Source organism: Geotrypetes seraphini, chromosome 4 (genome assembly GCF_902459505.1).
Source record: "Geotrypetes seraphini chromosome 4, aGeoSer1.1, whole genome shotgun sequence".
Lineage (NCBI taxonomy): Eukaryota > Metazoa > Chordata > Amphibia > Gymnophiona > Dermophiidae > Geotrypetes > Geotrypetes seraphini.
The window spans coordinates 71,355,876-71,378,883 of NC_047087.1; the positions used below are offsets into that span (position 1 = coordinate 71,355,876).

Consider the following 23,008-nt stretch of genomic DNA (forward strand, 5'->3'; position numbering starts at 1 on the left):
GGGAGGGAGGCAGGGTGCGATGGTGGGGGGCTGTTGGACCCACAAGAGGGGGGGTTGTTGCTGCACCCGTGATCACGAGAGGGGGCTGCTGGCTGCGAGATTGCGACGAGGGCTGCTAACTGTGAGGGAAGAGAGGCAACTCACAGCTTTACTTTGGGGACAAGGCTTTACTTTACTGTGGGGACAAGGCCATTCATCGCTCCACGGGGCGGTGAATGGCCTTGTTTCCATACCCGGGGCAACCAGTCAGTTTTTCCCCCTGTTCCTGCGGGTAACAGTCACCGTGTCATTCTCTAGCGATAATTTTATGGAAGTATGAGCTTGGTTAGTTCTGGGGAGTCTGTAAGGCTGATCCTGCTGATAAGTAGCTTTTGTAGATAAATTTTTTCAATTTTCTATTAAAACTCAGCTAGTTAGGTTCTGATCTAGTGTCTGTGGGAAGGCTGTCCTGGTTTGTTTTGGGGTGTTTTTTTTTTATATTTTTTTCAACGTAAGTAAAAATTGAGTTGAATATTTGTTTGTATCTGACACCTTTTGGTGAGGGGAGGATCATCTTGGAGGTGTTGAAGAGTCTAGCAGATGTTAACCGGAGCTCAGAGAAGAGATGAATTATTGCATCCGCTGAATTTGAGTGACATATCTTATACAATATGCAGATATGTAGATTCTTGGTGCTATGGGTAGCCAATGTAGCTTATGAAGATTGTCAGATATTGCATCATATTTTCTTAAGCGGAAAGTAAGTCTGACTGCAATGTTTTGTAGCAGTTGCAGCTTGTGAAGTGCGACATCTAAGCCTGCATATTATGAATTGCAGTAGTCCAGTTGTGAGAAGATGAGCATCTGTGACATGATAACAAAATGGTACTCGTAGAAGAGGGACCTGATCAGTCGCAGTCTTTTCATGCAGTAGCGTATTTTCTTTCTAAGATTGGAAATTTGTGGAGTCTAGGGTGACACCAAGTACTTTTGAGATTTGTTGTATTTGGAGGTTGGTGCCTGAGGACAGATTTAAAGAATTGGGGATGGTTTGCTGTGGTGTGTGAAACCTGAGTAGCTTGGTTTTGGCTGTGGTTAGGTTGATTTTCATACTGATGGCCCAATTGGAGATTTTGCTTATGCAGCTTTTGATTTTTTTTCTGGGACCTTTGTGGAAGCGGGGTCTAGCTATATGAGAAGGAAGATGTTCCTAAATTTGGCAAAGGGGGCTACAATAGAAAAATTGGTTGCACAGGTACCTAAATGAACCAAAAATGGGAGTCATAGGAGCTGACCTTGTGAATAGTGCAGCGAATGAGAAAGGAGATATGGTATGACAGAACTTAAAAGATCAACAGGAGTAAATGGTTTTAGCCCTTTATAAACCAATGTAAGGAGTTTAAACTGAATGCATACTGATACTGTAAACCAATACATCTTTGCAGATATAATTAACTATTTCTTTCTATTTTTATCTGCTTTATCAGTTAATATATTTTATATTAATGTATGGTAGCTTTTAAATCTGCATTCTTTGTCCCTTCCCTACCCCTTTCCAATGCTTTCTCATTTCAATAATATTCCATGTTGAATCTTTAACAAGTGTTTTAACCCATAACTGTTTTAGATTCTACAATACCTGTTTCTAACTCATATTAATGTGCTAATTCTATAAAGGGGTGTTTATATTTGAGTGCCTAGATTGCACCTAATTAAAGTGTATTCTTTAAAGGAAAGCAGGTATCTATTAATGTAACTAGGTATATACATTTAGGCACATAATCAACATATAAATGTTAGTGCCTGGTTTATAGAATTACCCCCAAAGTCTATCAATTCCACCTAAAGTTAGCACACCTAGCCATTGTAAAGTGTAGCTTAATTGATTAATCCAAAATGCTGCTGTTCGCCTGATTTTTAACCTGAAGAAGTCTGATCATATAACGCAATATTATAGAGAGCTTCATTGGTTGCCTTTTGAGGCAAGAGTCATGTTTAAGTTTGGAACTATTTGTTATAAAGTTCTCCAGGGGCAAGTTCCAGGATATTTAATTGCACAATTTAGTTTTTGTAATACAAACCGTCCTTTAAGGATTATGTCTATTTTCACTTTTCCACCAGTAAAAGAATGTACTCATAAGAGGTTTTCACATAGGTTGATTTATTTTCAGGCTGCTAGTTGGGACGATGGATTTCAAAAGTTGTTAATGTTGTCCTCTTCATATTTTCAATTTAGAAAGTTATTGAAACCATTTACTTGTGTTAGATTTATGGGTAACTGAAAACCTGGTAATCTTCTATTACTAAAATATTGTCTTTCACAAATTTTGTAAATCACTGTTATTGTACAGCCTCTTTACTCTTTTATACACCACAATGAACTGAAAGGTATTTGCGGTTTAGAAATAGAATTGGAAATTGGAAATTAATAGGCTTCATCAGCGCTAACTGGAACTTTACAACTCAGAATTAACTTTAAAAAGTTAATTGAATGTTAGGTGCACAACTTGGTAGGCACAATTCTATAAGTTAGGCACCTTGGCCAAAGGTTCTATCTAAAAGTGGGCATGGTTAGGGGAAAATCATGGGCATTTTTTTTTTTTTTAAGTTATGCGCACAATTATAGAGTATGGGCCAATGTAATCTTTTGTAACCTGCCTTGAGCCGCAAGGTAATGCGGAATAGAAATCTGTAATGTAATGTAATGTAACTTAGGTGCAGGTATTTAGGGCAAGAAAATTGGCATAAATACGTTGCCCCTAAAAGTTAGAGCGCCATGCAATGCTAAGCGTGATTCTAGAAAGTGCACCTAACGTTTATAGAATCATGCTTAGCACTGAATTTTAGGTGACATACAGTACATAGAATCAAGACTGTACTGTATAAATGCTTAACATGCATTCAAGCCTGCTTTGTAGACAATGCAACTTAGTACATAGGGCTTTGGTACTGTCAGACTGTATCTAGTGGATTTCCTATGTGATTTTGAAAGGGAGGTCTTTATAAAATGATGAAACAATTATCCTGTTAAATTTATTAATGCCCGATTATCTGGACATATCTGCTTTAATGGAGGGTTGTTGTTTATTCTTGTTTGTCTCATCATAGCAACTCAAGGAGAATCTACTACAATCAAACCTCTCACAATGGCAGGTAAGTCATTGCTATGCTGCTTAGTAAAGAGATCATTTGTTTCAGGATTATGCTTGGAAATGCTAGATTGCTCTGTAGATGAGGGGGGGGAGGTGGAATGAATTAGGGAGGATCCAGAAGAGGTGCTATGAGAGGACTGTAGACAGAGAGATCTTCACTGGTAAGACTTTGCTGGAAATTACTTACAAGCTTGGGATAAGGGAATCCTAGATCTAAATAGATAAGCTCAGGGACTTATTTTATTTTGTTTAAAGCAGTGTTCTTCAACTGCCGGTCCGTGAACTGATGAAGGTCCGCAGAAATTTCCTTCTGGTCCACAGGGCCGGCACATGCATCGGGCCCCAGACAGTGCTCTTCAGCTGCCGGTCCATGGGGCAATCGATACGACGTTGTCTTTGGGCCGGCTCCCTCTTCCTCAGTGCTACAGTGCACAAAGCTGTGGGCAGAGGCTCCTATGCGCTTCCTGCACCTGAACCGATGAGGTGCGGGATGCACGAGGAGCCGCTGCCCATGTGAGGATCGTTTGGTCACTTGTTTGTCTGGTGTGAAGGTGGTACACCTCACATGTCACCTAGATAAGATTTTAGACAGGGCTGGAGAGGAGCTTGCTGTCTTGGTACATGTGGGTACCAAGGACATAGGGAAATGTGGTAGAGGGATTCTGGAAGCCAAATTTAGGTAGGAAGTTAAAATTCAGAACTTCCAGAGTAGCATTTTCAGAAGTTTTCCCTGTTCCACATGCAGAACCCAAGAGACAGGCAAAGTTTTAGAGTCTTAATGCATGGTTGAGGCAATAGTACAAGCAGGAGGGTTTTAGATTTGTTACAAAGGGCAACATCAGGTACAGGAGCAGTGAAACTGAAAAAATTAAATGGTTGTTGACACAGTAGGCTCTGAGGAAAACCCTTATGTTTCAGGATGCTTAGATAATATAAAATCCAAATACCAGAAATGCAGTCAAGAAGGCATATTTGAGGACCCAAAACTCCCACACTCATCATCTTTCATGCCAGCGCCATCCTGATCATTCACTCCTATCATGTCTTCATTTAGAAATGGTCTTTTATAAATTTGCCCCAAGAAGAAATGGAAGAAAAAAAAAAAGGAGATGGATTTTAACTCAACTTCCTGCAGCCTGTATCAAACAGTTTCCATTTTCAGCCCTTGATAAATATTTGCTTACTGCCAAACCACTGTGATCTGTTGCATACAGAAGACTGTGCAAAAGATAGCATTGTATTGTCAGTTTCCAAATGTCTCTAGTGCAGGGGGTGTCCAACCTTTTGGCTTCCCTGGGCCGCATTGGCTAAAAAAAATTTTCTGAGGCCGCACAAGCACGCAAACGCTGCAGCAAGACAGAGGAGGGAGCTGGCAAGACGGTAAACACCCGGGGACAGCAGAGGAAAACACTGCATCACCCTCGACCAGGGCTGCAGGTTGGACACCCCTGCTCTAGTGCCCTCAGGCCGCAGGTTGGACACCCCTGCTCTAGTGCCTTGCAAATTCCTCTTCTTTTCATGGTGTCATGAGGTGTTGGCAGCTGTTCACTTCCTTTGTGCCACCAGAGGGCGCTGCACATTTATTTTCTGCAGTGGCCCTAGAATTTAATATAAGGACAACAAATACTTTATCTAGAAATAAAGGGTAAAAACCAAGCTGTAGGTGAGACTTTTCTTTTAGATAAACTGGATCAAATAACCTAAAAACGGCATTATCTCAGAAAATCTGTAAGAATGGAAAAAGTGTGAGAAGATGACTCTCCCAATTGGAAAGACATTTTTCATAGAGGTTTTATAAAGTTTAAAAAGTGAGTTCTCATCTTCTGTTAATGAAAGAGCCAATAGTTAATCCAAACATCTCCAAAGTAAATAACATTCATGCTAGTTTGTTTCTCTGCTTATTGTTAACACAACTAATCCATGAACAATTAAAGAGTGGGGTAATTAAAACACTGGCCCTCTTCCCTGGGGATGTTGTGAATCTTTAGAGCCAGGCATAATGCCTTCTCCTGGAAACACATCTAGACTTTCGGATTTTCAGGATTACCACAATGTATTTTTTTTTTTTTTTTTTTTTTTTTTTTTTTTTTCTTTTTTTTTTTTTTTCCTTTATTTATTTGATTATTCATTACATTAACTTTGTAACAAACATGCATGAATGAACACAAAAAATACAAATGTAAATTCCCTGACGGGAATTAACATAATATAAGGAAACTAAATCAACCATGTCCTAGTCCACATTAAAACTGATCGCCAGTACAAATAAAACATCAAAGCAAATCTTTCTATCTACTATCTAGGAACAGGCAAATGGCTATTTATATATATTATACATCATCCTCCAAAAGTAAACTAAATATAAGGAATTAAACTTTCAACAAAGGTTTCTCTTTGATAAAATCTTCCACCTGGGCTGGGTCAAAAAACACATATTTATCATTTCCATATGATATCAGGCATTTACATGGAAATTTTAAGAAGAAAGTAGCTCCGACTGCCAAAACCTTAGGCTTTAGCTGAAGGAACTGTTTCCTCTTAAACTGGGTTTGTCTAGAGACATCTGGGAAAATTGTCACCCGTTGACCACAAAACATCTCTTGCTTTTTCAGGAAATATAATTTCAAAATATCTTGTTTCTCAAGTTCTGTCTTGAAGGTCACGAGAAGAGTTGCTCGTTTCTCAATTATGTCTTTAGATGACTCCAAAAACTGTGATACATTCAAACTCTCTGGTGATACTATTCTATCCATTCCACCTTCCTCTACCTTTTCTTTGGAATCTCTTGAAATGTAATATAAATTATCGACCTCAAAGGTCTCCACTTTGTTATAATGTAATATCTCCCTCAAATACATTTTCAAGAGTTCCATTGAAGAAAGGTAATGTGTGGTAGGAAAATTTAACAAACGAAGGTTCTTAACTCTAATAGCATTTTCCATTTTTTCTAATTTAGCATGTAACATCATACTATCCTTTATATTAGAAACAGCACTAGCTTGTAAATTACCTACTGCCTGATCTAACTTTTCAACCTTTACAGCTGTTTCTCCAATTTTATTATTTTGTTCTTTAATTTTCACAGTTACATCAGATGAAAATTGACATAAGTTCAAAACGGTTTTTTGTAAAGATGACTCTATTCTGTTAATACTAAGCCAAACATCATTTAGAGTGATCACTTTATCCCTGGGGAGAGCATCCGAGCTTTGCCCAGTACTCATCTGCACTGGGGTTAGTTCTTTAGCCTGCCCCAGGGACGGTCCTGAAACCTCCAGACCAGATACTGACAATGATTGAGGGGAAGAAGAAATTATTCCTTCCTTAAAAGGGGAAGGAGATTCTTCTAACCGTAAGGAATATGATGGTTGAGGAGGTGGTGTTGGTTCCCCAGAGGATAAGGAGACAGCTTGAATATTAAAAGTTACCTGTTCCTCAACAGGAGGCAAGATAGGAACCACAAGATGGCGATCCATCGGGCCTGTTGTTGCAGCAGATGGTATTGCTTTAGCTTTCCTCTTACCCATGCTGAAGAATAAGTAGTCCTGCTCCCTGCTCCTCTTAGGCTCCGAAGGGGCTCAAAAGGGGCAGGCCCCTTTAGCCACGCCCCTTCAGCTCGCGACCCGGGGCTCGCAACCGCGGGCCGCGTACCGCGGCTGTTCGAAGATTAAGGCTCCTTCTCCAAGGACCCTCTCAGCTAGCTGGGTCGGGCAGCAGCGGGACTGCCTGTCCCGATGGTACAAAGTGCAGCAAGCACTAGCGACAGGCTCCCTCTCTGCTCTCCGGTGTTTAAGGCTCCTTCTCCAAGGACCCTCTCAGCTGGCTGGGTCGGGCAGCAGCGGGACTGCCTGTCCCGATGGTACAAAGTGCAGCAAGCACTAGCGACAGGCTCCCTCTCTGCTCTCCGGTGTTTAAGGCTCCTTCTCCAAGGACCCGCTCAGCTGGCTGGGTCGGGCAGCAGCGGGACTGCCTGTCCCGATGGTACAAAGTGCAGCAAGCACTAGCGACAGGCTCCCTCTCTGCTCTCCGGTGTTTAAGGCTCCTTCTCCAAGGACCCTCTCAGCTAGCTGGGTCGGGCAGCAGCGGGACTGCCTGTCCCGATGGTACAAAGTGCAGCAAGCACTAGCGACAGGCTCCCTCTCTGCTCTCCGGTGTTTAAGGCTCCTTCTCCAAGGACCCTCTCAGCTGGCTGGGTCGGGCAGCAGCGGGACTGCCTGTCCCGATGGTACAAAGTGCAGCAAGCACTAGCGACAGGCTCCCTCTCTGCTCTCCGGTGTTTAAGGCTCCTTCTCCAAGGACCCTCTCAGCTGGCTGGGTCGGGCAGCAGCGGGACTGCCTGTCCCGATGGTACAAAGTGCAGCAAGCACTAGCGACAGGCTCCCTCTCTGCTCTCCGGTGTTCAAGGCTCCTTCTCCAAGGACCCTCTCAGCTAGCTGGGTCGGGCAGCAGCGGGACTGCCTGTCCCGATGGTACAAAGTGCAGCAAGCACTAGCGACAGGCTCCCTCTCTGCTCTCCGGTGTTTAAGGCTCCTTCTCCAAGGACCCTCTCAGCTGGCTGGGTCGGGCAGCAGCGGGACTGCCTGTCCCGATGGTACAAAGTGCAGCAAGCACTAGCGACAGGCTCCCTCTCTGCTCTCCGGTGTTTAAGGCTCCTTCTCCAAGGACCCTCTCAGCTGGCTGGGTCGGGCAGCAGCGGGACTGCCTGTCCCGATGGTACAAAGTGCAGCAAGCACTAGCGACAGCAGGATTACCACAATGTATATGCGTACATGTACTGAAGACCTGTTTGATGAAAATCTTTCTTATGTATATTCATTATAGTAATTTTGAAAACCTGTTTGCCTTGGCATGCCTTCAAGAGAGGGTTAAGAAGCACTGCTTGAATAATGCCCACTGCAAACAATAGCTTTTATTACCAAAGGGTCTCGTTTAACTTTAATTGCATTAAGTCACTTGCCTGATGACTGCTCCCGGGTACTGGCACATGACTTTAAGGGGGTCTTGAGCAGTTCTAAGAAAGAACCTATCCACTGTTAAAAAACAGAGCTAATCTCTTGTGTAATGTACTGTTTCCCTTCCATATCACAGTGCAGTGTCCCCCATCTTCTAAGCTTTGCGCTGATGCTGCTACCTGTGTAAAGCAAGACTTATTTTGTGACGGTTTAGCAGATTGCCCAGAAGGACTTGATGAAGCTGAAAAAGCATGTGGTAAGAATTTAAGAACGCCTGTCATTTTCCATTGAATAAAACAAAGATCAATACTCAACAGCATTTTGCCCCATGCTAAAAATATACCCCCCTTTTACGATGCCACGTTAGACTTTTGTATCACCAGCTGTGGTGGTATTAGCTCCAACACTCATAGAGTTTCTACAAGCTAATACTGCTGCAGCTGGTGATAAAAAAAAGCCTAATGCAGCTTCATAAAAGGGGGGGGGAATAACTTTTTTAAATAAAATATTCACTGGCCTTGAACATATGAGCATCCGCCATAGAATAGCATGCATTTCGGCCCAGATTCTATAAACAGTGCCTGAAATTAGACACCTAGATTTGCATGCCTAGCTGATCTAGATGCCTAACTTAAATATTTTAAACAGTTTCAAGTATCAGTGCCAGTCTCCACTGACTGTACTGAGCGTGCGCTGGAAATCACACCAAAAACGGGCCTTTGTGGACATTTCTAAGCCCTACCCTGAGCTTCCACAAGCCTCCGGGGCTAGGTTTACAATGAAAATTGTGTGTTTTGCACATGTATGTCATGCCCATCACGACACTATCAGGGCTCCAGTCTGGCACTGCTGTATAGGACCTTTTCTGCCCCCGGGTCACTTTTTAAAATATTATTTATTAAAGTTTTGATATACCCTGGCCTCAAAACCCCTCTCTGGGCTTCTCCCTGTCTTTAGCCAATTTTGGGCCTTCAGGGTCTTTTCTGCTGCTCTTCTCAGCTGAAAATGAGCCTGAAATAGCTCAGAATTGGAGCACCTGCCCTAGGAACCATAAAATATGCAGCTCCCTACTGCAGGTGTCCCTGATGCCCTCCACAGTTACACTGTGTGACATAAACATGCATGAGGCGAGTCTCTTTTAATTGAAAGGAAACTCTAGACTGAGAGGGCATGGGATGAGGTTGGGAGGTGGTGGGCTCAGGAGTAGTCTAGGGAGGTGCTTTTTTACAGAGAGGGTGGTTGATGTGTGAAGTGGTCTCCCAGTTTGGTGAAGTATGGGGTCTCTTAGGGAGGGGAGAAATGGTGATTGCTGAGGGTGGGCAGACTGGATAGGCTATTTGGCCTTTATCTGCCATCATGTTTCTCTGTTTCTGTCCAAGCTACTCGAGTGTACTGTTCTCCATCGCTGCCTGGACTTCCTTTCAACTTGACAGATTCTTGATCCTCTACAATCTGTCTTTTGCCCCAACATTCCAAAGAGACTGCCCTCATCAAAGTCTGAAGTGACTTGTTCATGGCCAGATCTAAGGGCCTTTCTCGATCCTCATCCTTCTTGATTTGTCTGCTGCCTTTGATACTGTTAATCACAGCTTACTCCTTGATACACTATCTTCTCTTGGATTCCGCAAATCTGTCCTCTCCTGGTTTCCCTCCTACCTCTCCCATTGCACCTTTAGTGTATGTGTTGGTGAGTCCTCTTCTACTACTACCCCACTGGCACTGAAGCCTGGGTACAAGTAAAAGAGCAACAGGGAAGCCAGCTGACTCAAAAATGCTTTTATTAGAAATAGGCATAAAACAGTGGTCTCAAACTCGCGGCCCACCAGGTACTATTGTGTGGCCCGCGGTTTGTACTAGTACTGTCTGTACTAGTGCTGCCCGCTCTTTACACCATCCTTCGGCTTCCCCCCTAGCCTCCCGCTCTTACCTTCAGATAATTACCACAACCTGCAGAGAGGATTGCTGGTGCTGTAGCGATCCTTGCAGGCTGCCATTGTCCTCAGCAGCATGTTCCCTCTGCTGCGATCCTGCCCCTGATGGCAGAGGGAACATGCTGCGGAGGCCGATAGCAGCCTGCAAGGAACGCTACAGCACTGAGATCCTCTCTGCAGGCTGCGGTAATTAGCTGAAACTAAGACTGGGAGGCCAGGGGAGAAGCTGGAGGACGCTGCAAAGAAGGGGGGAACATGCAGTCCTTCAGGGGGTGGGGGAGATTTATAAACTATAAAGAGTTTTAGCTCATGTAAAATTGTCATTTCTTTAATAAGACATTAACTATTTTTTTCTGCGGCCCCCCAAGTACCTACAAATCCAAAATGTGGCCCTGCAAAGGATTTGAGTTTGAGACCACTGGTATAAAAGGTGGTTTACAGATGTGGATATGTGCAGACTTCTCCCAACAACTTTAATTCAGCAAAACATGTTTTGACATGAAATTATCTGGATCAGGGGCAGTTCAACCCCTATATATACACTCACATCAACCTTGTGAATAAAATCATCTCATTTAAAAAAAAATGGTAGTGTGAGGAACCCTCACAGGTAATATTTCAATACAGCTTGCCAACTTCACAATAATGTTCCAAATCCAAAACATCGTGAAGTTGGCAAGTTGCTTTGAAGTATTACCAGTAAGGGTTCCTCGCACTGCAATGTTATGTTTTTGTGCATAAATGTTAGCATTTCATTTATAGAAGTGGCCCTATGATATTCTAGAATTCTCTGTTCAGTGCCATTATAATCCCGGTGTTTCACCATGTACAAGGTTGGCACCTCTTCCCTCGTAAGATTGGCACATCTTCCCTCTTTTCCAGGCTGCTTTCCCTTTCATGCTTTGATCCTCAATCTCTTAACATTTTAATTCACTCCCTCATAATTTTCAAACTCGAATACTGCAATTCCTTACTTAAAGGAATCTGCCAAAAAGACATCCAATGTTTACAATTAATACAAAACACTGGTTATTGGCTATTATCCTTTTGCCAATAAAAACAGATTTCAAATTAAAAATTCTAACAAACAAGAAAAAATTTGATTGTGTCACTTCTCTGTTATAAAAAGCATACTGGTTACCAATCCACCACCGTATAACTTATAAAATTGCTTTAATCTCCTTTAAAACTATAAACACCAAGGAACCTGCTTTTATTCATAAGTATCTTATTCCTCACGAACCTTTGAGAACTTTAAGATCTGCATCACAGCACCTTCTTCATGTCCCATTCCAAAACTTCATTAGTACCCGTAGGGCCTCTTCATTTGCAACTTTAGCCCCTACAATATGGAATTTGTTACCATCATATTTAAGGGCGGAGCAAAATCTAGATAAATTTAAGGGCAACCTTAAAAGCTTCTTATTTAAAGAGGCTTATGATTGATAATTGATCTCTGGCTTCTCCCTTGCCACATTCTGCTCCTACTCATATTCAACATCAATATGATTTCTCCCATTTCCCTTTTGTTTTAACCTTAATTGTATTCTTTCCTTTTAAAAATTGTATTTCTCCCCTCTTTCCTGTTATTTTCATGTAAGTAAAGTTGTGTCTTAATAAGTCTGTTGATTGTTCCCTATTTTAATTTTAATTGTCAAATGCGTGGTGGGGCATAATCAAAAGGGACGTCTAAGTCCGTTTACGTCCATCTCGCAAGTCATCCAAAGTTAAAAAGAGCCTGAGACACATTTTCGAAAGAGACATCCAACTTTTTTTTTACTTTCGAAAATCGTCTAATTATACGTCCTGTCGATCTGATTGTCCAAGCCACTAAATCGTCCATCTTTATACCACATTTCCATCTAACTTTCCGTCCAAGTCCAAAACGCCTAGAACAAGCCCTGTTGGATGTGGGAGGGGTCTGCAAAGTGATGGATTGAACACCAAGACATGCCACCTAAATAGTGGGGTACCTTACAGGGCACTGCTGTGAACTTCACAAAAAGGGTGCCATGGCTTCTCCTCCCTACAGTTCCCTTATAGGTCATTGTGAGCCCTCCAAACCACCTCCAGAATCCCCTAGACCCACTTATCTGCCACCCCAATAGCCCTTATGGCTTCAGGAGCCACTTAAATGCCATTAAAAAGGGGGTTTTAGGGGTATATAGGGCAGTCACATGTTTAAGTATCAATGCAGTGATTACAGGGGCTTATGGGCATGGGTCCTTTTCTCTATGGGTCCCTAACCCATCCCCAAGATGACTTAAGCTGCCTCTGTTCTGGACAACTAGGCTTTCCTATGCCAGGCAGCCAGATAATGATGGTCTGGAGGCTGAAATTTAAAGTTGTGAATAAAATTTTTATGGGGGTGGGGGGGTTGGTGATCACTGGGGTAGTGTGTGGGGGTCTGTGTTATGTGTTTGAAGTGCTTATCTGATGAGTTTAGGTGGGTTTTTGTGATTTAGACCATGTTTTACATGGTCTAAGTCACAACGTCCAAGTTCTGTCGATCCTGGGCTGTATAACCTTTGGTTATACATGCTGTATGAATAAGTCTAAGCCGGCCCACGTCCTGCCCAACTCCCGCCCTCGATACTCCTCCCGAAATGCCCCATTTAGCTTTGGACGTTGAGCGGCACTATGAAGGCCTAGGTCGTTTTTAAATACATCTAAAACCCGGTTTTATTATCGGCGCTTGGATGTTTTTGAGAAATCTTCATCCAAGTGCCGACTTAGGCCGGTTTTTGGATGTTTTTCTCTTTTGATTATGAGCCCCTTAGTATTTATGATTAGCGTTTTATCAAATTTTAATAAAACTTGAAACTTGAGCAGAACCAGGCAGTGCTGGCACATTGCGCTGTTGTCTTGATCAGAAGAGAAACCTGTAAAGGCTGAAGTCTTCTGGTCCTTTCTGTCCACCATAGCATCAGTTCTTGACCTATCATAAAAACACTCCAGGTTTTAGAATTTTTAATTCTAAAACCTGGAGTGACTCAAATAGGGGGTATTTTCTTTTTGAGATATCCATGTAAATGTGTAGTTAGATATTTATCATTGAAGTATATATTTACAGAGCCATCTCAACTGATTAGCTTTCTCTCAATGAAACGTCTAGAAAAAGGAATAACAACGTCCATGGAAAGTTAGCTTCCTGCACTTTAGTCAGATAAGGATTTTTCTTATTTAATTAATTTGAATTATATATGTTCTACTCTTAATTACGGATCCAATAATATTGAGGACTAGTGTGAGATCAGCTAGATTAGTATTTCCTTATAGTAATATTAATTTTGCAATTTTAGTTTAATATGTTGTTTGATCTCACTTTACTGTACAAGATGTATACGCTTGAAAATATTGTAAAATTTTATAAATAAATAATAAAAATAAAATAAAATAAAAACACTTTTTAGTAACTGCCACCAAACTTTGAGGCTAAGGGTGAAATATGAATCTATTGTTGAAACCAATGGTCGGAAAGAAAAAAAACAGTCACTAATAAACCGAAACAGTAATGCAGTCTCCAGAATAAATACCCTGTGAGACCTCCAAGGAAGGTCCTAACTTGACCTTTAAATATCACTCAGGATTTTTCACTGCTTGATTCTTCCTCTTCCAAGCATTTTTTTAGTTGTTCAAGGAACAGTAACCAGATTTTGAGGTTTTAATCCCCACTTGTGATTTACATGTTATTACCTACCTGCTAGATTTTTTTTAAACGAGTTTCAGAATGTTTGAGCTCACTGCTTGAATACACAGCATGAAGAATTAACCCACCCCAGATATGAGATGTTAATTAATGTATATATCTCTCTGCACTTTTCTAATGCTGTTTCTGCCATGCTGAGCAGCACAGGAATGAAAATAAGTAGCTATTACTTCAGTCAAAAATAGTACAATTCTCAGGATATAAGTGTGGTCCTGGGAACAAAATGCTGCACTTAGTGTCATGACACCCTACTGCCATGTGCTCAGCAGCAAACTTTTCAGTCCTTCTCTAAAAGGTGACTCATTAGCCTCTTTGACAGCCAGTCACCTGAAAGAGTGGGCAATCTTCAGTCACGTCCCATCTGTAGAGCAGCTTAAATACAGACACCTAGGGCTCCTTTTACAAAGTAGTGCTAGCAGTTTTATTGCACACACTGGATTAGCGCCAGACTAGCGCCGGAAATCTACCGCCTGCTCAAAAGGAGGCGGTAGCAGCTTGCGCGTCTGGCAATTTAGCACACACTATTCCGCGCATTAAGGCCCTTTGTAAAAGGAGCTCCTAATGAAATACCCAGCTGTTGAGTGAGGCTGTAGAATTTCCATTGGGATTTCCAACCATTATGAGAATCCAATGAAAAGATGGAGATGGATTCAAAGGATTAGCAACTGGATATTGTTCCGTTAGTGCTGCCGAGTTCAACACATGGCCTAGTGCAAGAAAGTTAACTTAGAAAGTATCTGCTATTCCTTGGAACAGTCACAGAAATATTTGTTATTGACTCGAGCCTTGGTTTCCAAGTTTTGGAAATTCTACCACATTTGCAGACTTCTTATGGCTGTCTACAGACTGTGAAGCACTGACAGGAAGTGCGCAGCCCATTTAGAGACAGGCCAGCCAAGGAAATTTGGGCATACATTGGAGACGCAAACAATTAGTTAACACATGCTTGGGCTGAAAAATGGCAAAGCTGTTGATCCATGTAATGCTGCAAAAAGAGATGAAATCTGTCTCTGGGAGAGTTATTATGTATAAATAGAAGTCGACTGTCTTCTAAGCCCACATAAGAACATAAGCATTGCCTCTGCTAGGTCAGACTAGAGGTCCATCATGCCCAGCAGTCCGCCCACACGGTGGCCCATCAGGTCCAGGACCTGTTTAGTATTTTTCTATCTATACCCTTCTATCCCTTTTTCCATCAGGAAATTATCTTGAACCCCAATATTGTGCTCTGTCCTATCACACCCTCTGGAAGCTCATGTCCACCACCCTATGGGTGAAGAAAAACTTCCTAGCATTGGTTCTGAATCTGTCCCCTTTTAATTTTTCTGAGTGCCCTCTCGTTCTTGTAATTTTTGAAAGTTTGGAGAATCTGTCCCTCTCCACTTTCTCTATAACCTTCATGATCTTGTAAGTGTCTATCATGTCCCCTCTGAGTCTCCGCTTCTCCAGTGAAAAGAGCCCCGGTTTCTCTAGTCTTTCAGCATATGAAAGGTTTTCCATCCTTTTATGAATCGCATCACTCCTTTCTGAACCCTGTTAATGTACGGCAACCAACATTGGACGCAGTACTTCAGATGCGGGCGCACCATCGCCCGATACAACGGCAGGATAACCTCTTTCATTCTGGCTGTAATATCTTTCTTGATAATACCTAGCATTCTATTCGCCTTCTTTGAGGCCGCTGCGCATGTGCCGACGGCTTCATTGTCTTGTCCACCATTACTCTCAAGTCCTTTCCTAGGGTGCTCTCACCCATTTCCAGCTTTCCCATCGTATAGCTGTACTTCAGGTTTCTGTTTCCCACATGCAAGACTTTACATTTCTCTACATTAAATTTCATCTGCCATCTTGCCGCCCACTCTTCTAGTTTGTTCAGGTCCCTTTGTAAATCTTCACAGTCCTCTTTTGTCCCAACTCCACTAAATAGTTTGGAGTCGTCTGCAAATTTTATTACCTCGCACTTCGTCCCTGTTTCTAGATCATTTATGAATACATTGAACAGCAGTGGTCTGAGCACCGACCCCTGCAGAACACCACTTGTGACCCTCCTCCAGTCAGAGTAATGGCCCTTCACTCCTATCCTCTGCTTCCTACCCGCCAACCAATTTTTAATTCATCTATGTACGTCTCCTTCCACCCCATGGCTCTTCAGTTTCCGTAGTAGGCATTCATGGGGTACCCTGTCAAAGGCTTTTTGGAAATCCAAGTATATGTTGTCTATGGGGTCCCCTTTGTCCATTCGTTTGTTAATTCCTTTGAAGAAGTGTAATAAGTTCATTAGGCACGATCTTCCCTTGCAGAAGCCATGCTGGCTTGTTTTCATCAATTTATTTCTTTCTAGATGCTCATCAATGCTGTCTTTTATCAGCGCTTCCACCATCTTCCCCGGAACCGAGGTCAGACTTACCGGTCTGTAGTTTCCCGGGTCACCTCTTGATCCCTTTTTGAAGATGGGTGTAACATTTTCTATCTTCCAATCCTCCGGGATCATGCCTGTACTCAGGGATAGGTTACAAACCCGCTGTAGTAGTTCCGCTATTTCCTCCTTTAGTTCCTTTAAAACCCTGGGGTGGATTCCATCCGGGCCTGGAGATTTGTCACTTTTTAATCTATCTATCTGCCTATGTACGTCTTTGAAGCTTACCTCCATAGATGTTAATTTCTCTTCCTGGTCCCCTGTGAAGATTTTTTCAGGTTCCGGCACGTGGGATGTGTCCTCCTTTGTAAATTCTGACGAAAAGAACATGTTTAGTCTATCCACCACCTCATTTTCCTCCTTCACCACTCCTTTTCCATCTGCGTCATCCAGCAGTCCCACCTCCTCCCTAGTCGGCTGCTTACATGCTTACATGCCAGGCACATTCGAGGAAATACATTTACTGTAATGCTAGTATTCAATGTAGGAAAGGAGGCATCTGCATTCCCTTATTGATTTGCCCCCTGTAGGTCCACTTTTCAGATATAAATTAAACTAAACTAAATCTTAGGTTTGTATACCGCGCCATCTCCGCAAGCGCAGAGCTCTGCACAGTTTACAGAATTAAGAGGAAAGGAACTACAATGAAGGGATAAAGGAGAGGGACTAAGAAGATAGAGAGGGACCGGATGCTAGAGAATGGGAGGTAATTAGATTTTTGAAAAGAGCCAAGTTTTCAAGTGTTTGCAGAAGGATTGGAAGGAGCTTGAAATTCTGAGCGGGGGTGTGAGGTTGTTCCAGAGTTCTGTGGTTCTAAAGAGGAGGGATGTTCCAAGTTTTCCTGCGCGGGATATACCTTTTATAGAGGGGAAAGACAGTTTCAGTTTTTGTGAGGGTGTAGTGGGGTGTGGGTTTGAGGAGTTCCAAAAGAGTGGGATAACGGGAGGGAGGACGCCATGTAGGATCTTGAAGGCTAAGCAGGCACATTTATAGAGGACTCTGGAGTATACTGGGAGCCAGTGAAGCTTGGAGAGGAGTGGGGAGACGTGATCGAACTTGCCTTTTGCGAAAATAAGCTTGGCCGCGGCTTTCTGAATTAGCTGAAGTCTATGGAGGTTTTTCTTAGTTAGGCTTATGTAGATGGAATTACAGTAGTCCAGTCTAGAGAGGATGATAGATTGAACGAGGACGGCGAAGTGAGAATGATGAAAGCAGGATCTCACTCTCCTCAGCATATGAAGGCTAAAGAAGCATTTTTTTACCAAGGAGTTGAGGTGATCATTGAAGGAGAGAGAGGAGTCTATGACGATGCCTAGGACTTTGCTTGAAAACTCAAGCTGAAGAGTGGGGCCGGATGGTAGTGGGATGGAGGTGGGTAAATGATCTAAAATTGGGCCGAGCCAAAGTAGTTTTGTTTTGGACTCATTCAGTTTCATTTGTACAGATTGGGCCCAGGATTGGAGATTCGTTATACATGTGGATATGTTATCAGCAAGGTTAGAGAGGTTCGAGTCGGTCTCGAGGAGGATGAGGATGTCATCAGCGTAGGAGTAGAGAGTTTCTAGGGGGGATAGGTGGAGGAGTTTCAAAGAGGACATGTAGATGTTGAAAAGGATAGGGGAGAGGGGTGAGCCTTGCGGGACTCCACATTTCGGCTTCCGGGGGGGGAAGAGGTACCGTTTGTGTTAACGGTGTAGGAGCGGAAGCGTAAGAATTTCGAGAACCAATCTAGGACTGTGGAGCTTATGCCTATTTCGGAGAGTTGGAAGATTAGGATGTCGTGGTGGACGACATCGAAGGCTGCGGAGAGCTCAGAATTTATAGAAAGAATAGTTAGATTCTGAGATTTATATCTGAAAACTGGACCTATAGGGGACAAATCATTGAAAGTTATCAACACGCGTTGTAACATAATGTTCTCAGTAACAGCCCCACTCACATGGAATTCATTGCCCGCTTTCTTAAGGGAGGAAAAAAGTTTTGATAAATTTAAAGGATCCCTTAAAAGCTTTCTTTTTAAAGATGCATTCCAGTTTTAATTTCGACTTATCCCTGAACTTTTAGTATTGCCTTATTTTCGGCAATGACCATTAATTTTTTTTTTTCTTTCTTAGGTTCTCTTCTCTCTCCCCTCGTTCTACCCTTTTTTTTTTTGTTTGTTTCTTTCCTATACAAATTGTAATTCACCCTTTTTCCTAATGTACCAGTTTGTAGATTAGAGTTTTTGTCCCTTTTCATGTTTTAGACTACTTGGAATTTCCCTCATTTTAATTGGACATCACTTAGAATTTTATGTAAAGCGATTAATCAGATTTTAATAAACTAAAAAAAAAAAAACCTAAAAAGATGCCTACTTTCCTACACTGAATACTAGCATTACAGTAAATTTATTGCCTCTAATTTAGGCAGGAGAACTTACACCAGCCATAGAACTAGCATGAATTTGTGCACCTATGTTCCAGAGCTATGCATCTAACTTAAAGTAATCAATAAGTTGGCAGCACATTAGTATTTACTCACATCATTTTTCACCCAACACACATTTTCCTTCCAAATTCTATCAGTTTAACAAAGCAACTTTTCTAAAAAAAAATTTTTTCTTTTGTAACACTCATACCACCAGCTTTACCTCCTGTAGAACTTGAGCAAACTCACAACCCAAGTCCCAGAACTGGTTCAATTGTTCTTCCTGGGCTTCAGTTCTCCTCCAGTTTGGAACTCGGGGGGCTCAGTTCCAGGGTTTCATTTCCCCAAACCACATCCCCTTTAAACAATAAGGGAGCAGGTCTGGGTTCATTACTCCCAGGGCTAACATCCCTTCTGGTCTCATATCCAGAGGTGGCTTTCCCACATGACACAAGGCTTGTAGGTTCAGTGGATCTCTCCCTCCAGCCTGGGAGGTTCATCGAGGATGCCTACAGGAGAGTGGAAGAACAGGAGCACGGAAATGAGGAAGACACACAGAGCAGAGGACAAGAAACATCTGACACCAAGGTAGAGGATACCAACGGAGGAACCTTGCTGGAAGAAACGAAGAACACCAAGGACACAGACCTGTGACCGACACGGAGGCTGAAAGAAGGGAAATCTGCAATCCTGGTAGGAGACTTAATCCTGAGGCACGTTGACAGTCACATAGCAGGAGGGAGAGAGGATCGGCTAGTGACCTGTCTCCCAGGAGCGAGAACAAAGGACATCGTTGACAAGATTGAGAGAATCCTGGAAGGAGCAGAGACGGAAGAGACAGCAGTGATAGTCCACGTCGGGACGAACGATGTCACCAGGAGGGACTACAGCAAGAATGCACTGACTGAACAATTCAAGATCTTAGGAAGGAAACTGAAGATGAGGACCCAGAGGATAGCCTTCTCAGAGATCCTGCCAGTACCGAGGGCAGAAACGAAGAGGCAGACGGAGCTACAATCAATTAACGCATGGATGAGAAGATGGTGTGAGAAAGAGGGATTTCTCTTCGTGAGGAACTGGACAACATTCTGGGGAAAGAACAAGCTTTTCAAGAAGGATGGTCTACACCTGAGCAAGGCAGGAACTAGACAACTAGCAAATAACGTCAGAAGAGCGATAGAGCAAGCTTTAAACTAAGGAGAAGGGGAAAGCCGACAGTCGACCTGGTATCGACGGTTCGAGAAACAGTATCCAGTGAGGGTACTGAGGGGAAGGATTACGGGGAAGACACAAGTGGCAAGCAACAGACTATGAACAAACAAGGGAGTCAGATGAAGCGAGAGGGGGAAAGGATGAGCATGCTGAAAGGGGAAGTCAAAATGGGACTGGATGATGAGAAGGAACAGGAGGAGGACAATAGGAACACGCCACAAGGGGAAGGCAATAGGAATCTACCACAAAGAGAGGACAAAAGAGACAATACTCAGGAGTTGGCAGGGCAGGAAGGGGACAGAATGAAGAATGGAATGCAAGGGAAAATAGAAAGGAAGGGAAAATGCCAGGAGTTGAACTGCATGTATACTAATGCAAGGAGCCTAAAGAACAAAATTGGGGAACTAGAAGTCATGGCCAATAATGAGAGACTAGACATCATAGGGATCACGGAAACATGGTGGAACGAGGAAAACAAATGGGACATAGTACTGCCAGGATACAAACTCTACCGAAAAGACAGGACTTACCAGAAAGGGGGAGGAATAGCACTATACATAAGGGATACCATTCACTCAACCAATGTGGACACAGCAGCGACAAATGCCCAACTGGAGTCATTGTGGATCAAAGTACCAGGAAGCAATGGATCCGAGATAAAGATGGGACTGTTCTACCGTCCACCTGGGCAAACTGAAGCTGAGGATACAGAAATGGTAGCCGAGCTGAGAAGGGAATGCAAGAACCCAAACACCATAGTTATGGGAGATTTCAACTATCCTGGTATAGACTGGTGTCTTGGAATTTCAAAATGTGCAAGGGAAACGGAGTTCCTGGAGGCAGTCCAGGACTGCTTCATGGAACAACTTGTCGAGGCACCAACGAGAGGATCAGCGATTCTGGATCTGATCCTCAATGGGCTGAAAGGACCCGCAAAGGATGTGGAGGTCATGGGACCACTAGGAACCAGTGACCACAACATGATTCAGTTCAAAGTGCAAGTAGGACTACCTATGGGAAAGAGAACCAAGGCAACAACATTTAACTTCAAGAAAGGGAACTATGATGCCATGAGACAAATGGTGAGAAAGAAGCTCAGAAACAGCTCCAAGGAAACTCGGACTGTGGAGCAAGCCTGGTCCCTATTCAAGGACACAGTAAACAAGGCGCAAAACCTATATATACCAAGATTTAGGAAAGGTTCCAAGAAGAATCAGACGAGGGACCCTGCATGGATAACCAGTGAAGTAAAGAAGGTGATAGGAGACAAGAAAATATCATTTCGGAAGTGGAAAAAAGATAAAACTGAAGGAAACTGGAGAGAGCACAGGAAGCATCAAAAAGAATGTCACCGAGTAGTCAGGAAAGCCAAGAAAGAGTATGAGGAGAGACTGGCCAAGGAATCAAGAAATTTCAAACCATTTTTCCGATATGTGAAAGGGAAACAGCCAGCGAGGGAGGAGGTGGGGCCCCTGGATGAGGGTGACCAGAAGGGAGTGGTGAAAGAGGAAAAAGAAGTGGCTGGTAGGCTAAACAAGTTCTTCTCGTCGGTCTTTACAATAGAGGACACATCCAGTGTGCCAGAACCGGAAAAAATCTTCAGGGGAGATCAAGAGGGGAAATTATCATGCATGGAGGTAAGCCTCGAAGACGTTCTCAGGCAGATAGATAGATTAAGAACGGACAAAGCTCCGGGCCCAGACGGGATCCACCCGAGAATACTGAAAGAGCTCAGAGATGAAACAGCAGAGCTACTGCAGCATATTTGCAACCTGTCCTTGAGAACAGGGGTAATCCCGGAGGACTGGAAGATAGCGAATGTTACACCGATCTTCAAAAAAGGATCGAGAGGCGACCCGGGAAACTACAGACCGGTGAGCTTAACCTCTGTTCCGGGGAAGATGGCCGAATCACTGATCAGGGAAGGTATCAATGAGCATATAGAAAAAAATAATCTGATGAGATCGAGCCAGCATGGTTTCTGTAAAGGCCGATCATGCCAGACAAATCTACTGCATTTCTTTGAGGGGATAAGTAAGCAATTGGACCAAGGTGACCCAGTAGACATTATATATCTAGATTTCCAAAAAGCCTTCGACAAGGTGCCCCATGAGCGCTTACTGAAGAAACTGTGGAGTCACGGGGTGGAAGGGGACGTGCACAGATGGATCAAAAATTGGCTGGCGGACAGGAAACAAAGGGTAGGAGTAAAGGGGCACTACTCTGACTGGATAGGGGTCACAAGTGGTGTTCCGCAAGGGTCAGTGCTGGGACCACTGCTGTTCAATATATTTATTAATTATCTAGAAACGGGGACAAAGTGCGAAGTTATCAAGTTCACGGATGACACAAAACTCTCCAGCAGGGTCAGAACTATTGAGGAATGCAAAGAACTGCAGAGCGACCTGAACAAACTGAGTGAGTGGGCAAAAAAATGGCAGATGAGCTTCATTGTGGAGAAATGTAAGGTCTTGCACATAGGGAAGGGGAACTCCATGTACAGCTATGCGATGGGAGGGAGGGTACTCGGGGAAGGAAGCCAAGAAAAAGATCTGGGGGTATTGGTGGATAACACAATGAAGCCGGCGGCGCAATGTGCAGCGGCCTCAAAAAAAGCGAACAGAATGTTGGGCATTATCAAGAAAGGTATCACTACCAGAACGAAGGAAGTTATCCTACCACTGTATCGAGCAATAGTGCGCCCACATCTGGAATACTGCGTCCAATACTGGTCGCCATACCTCAAGAAGGACATGGCAATACTCGAGAGGGTCCAGAGGAGGGCAACGAGGATGATGAAGGGTATGGAGAACCTTTCATATGCCAAACGGTTAGACAGGCTGGGGCTCTTTACCCTGGAGAAGCGGAGACTGAGAGGGGACATGATAGAGACTTATAAAATCATGAAAGGCATAGAGAAGGTGGAGAGGGACAGATTCTTTAGACTAGCAGGGACAACTAAAACAAGAGGTCATTCAGAAAAACTGAGAGGAGACAGATTCATAACGAATGCAAGGAAGTTCTTCTTCACTCAGAGGGTGGTGGACACCTGGAACGCGCTTCCCGGAGAGGTGATAAGACAGAGTACAATTCTGGGGTTCAAAAAGGGACTGGATGACTTCCTGGAAGCGAAGGGGATTACAGGGTACAGATAGAGGTTTACCTTACAGGACATTGAGCGAATAGGGTATGGATATTTTAGGTTAGGTAGGGAACACTTTCAGGTCATGGACCTGGGGGGCCGCCGCAGG

General features: G+C 43.2%; 1 protein-coding gene across 1 annotated transcript in view; it reads left to right on the plus strand.

The window, feature by feature from the left end:
• TMPRSS15 (transmembrane serine protease 15) overlaps positions 1 to 23,008 on the plus strand; it is a 306,859-nt gene that overhangs the window by 164,314 nt on the left and 119,537 nt on the right. Inside the window, exons 9-10 of the mRNA XM_033942905.1 lie at positions 3,088 to 3,132; positions 8,220 to 8,339. Of these exons, the coding sequence (XP_033798796.1) occupies positions 3,088 to 3,132; positions 8,220 to 8,339 (165 nt within the window). The remainder of the gene's footprint in view (positions 1 to 3,087; positions 3,133 to 8,219; positions 8,340 to 23,008) is intronic.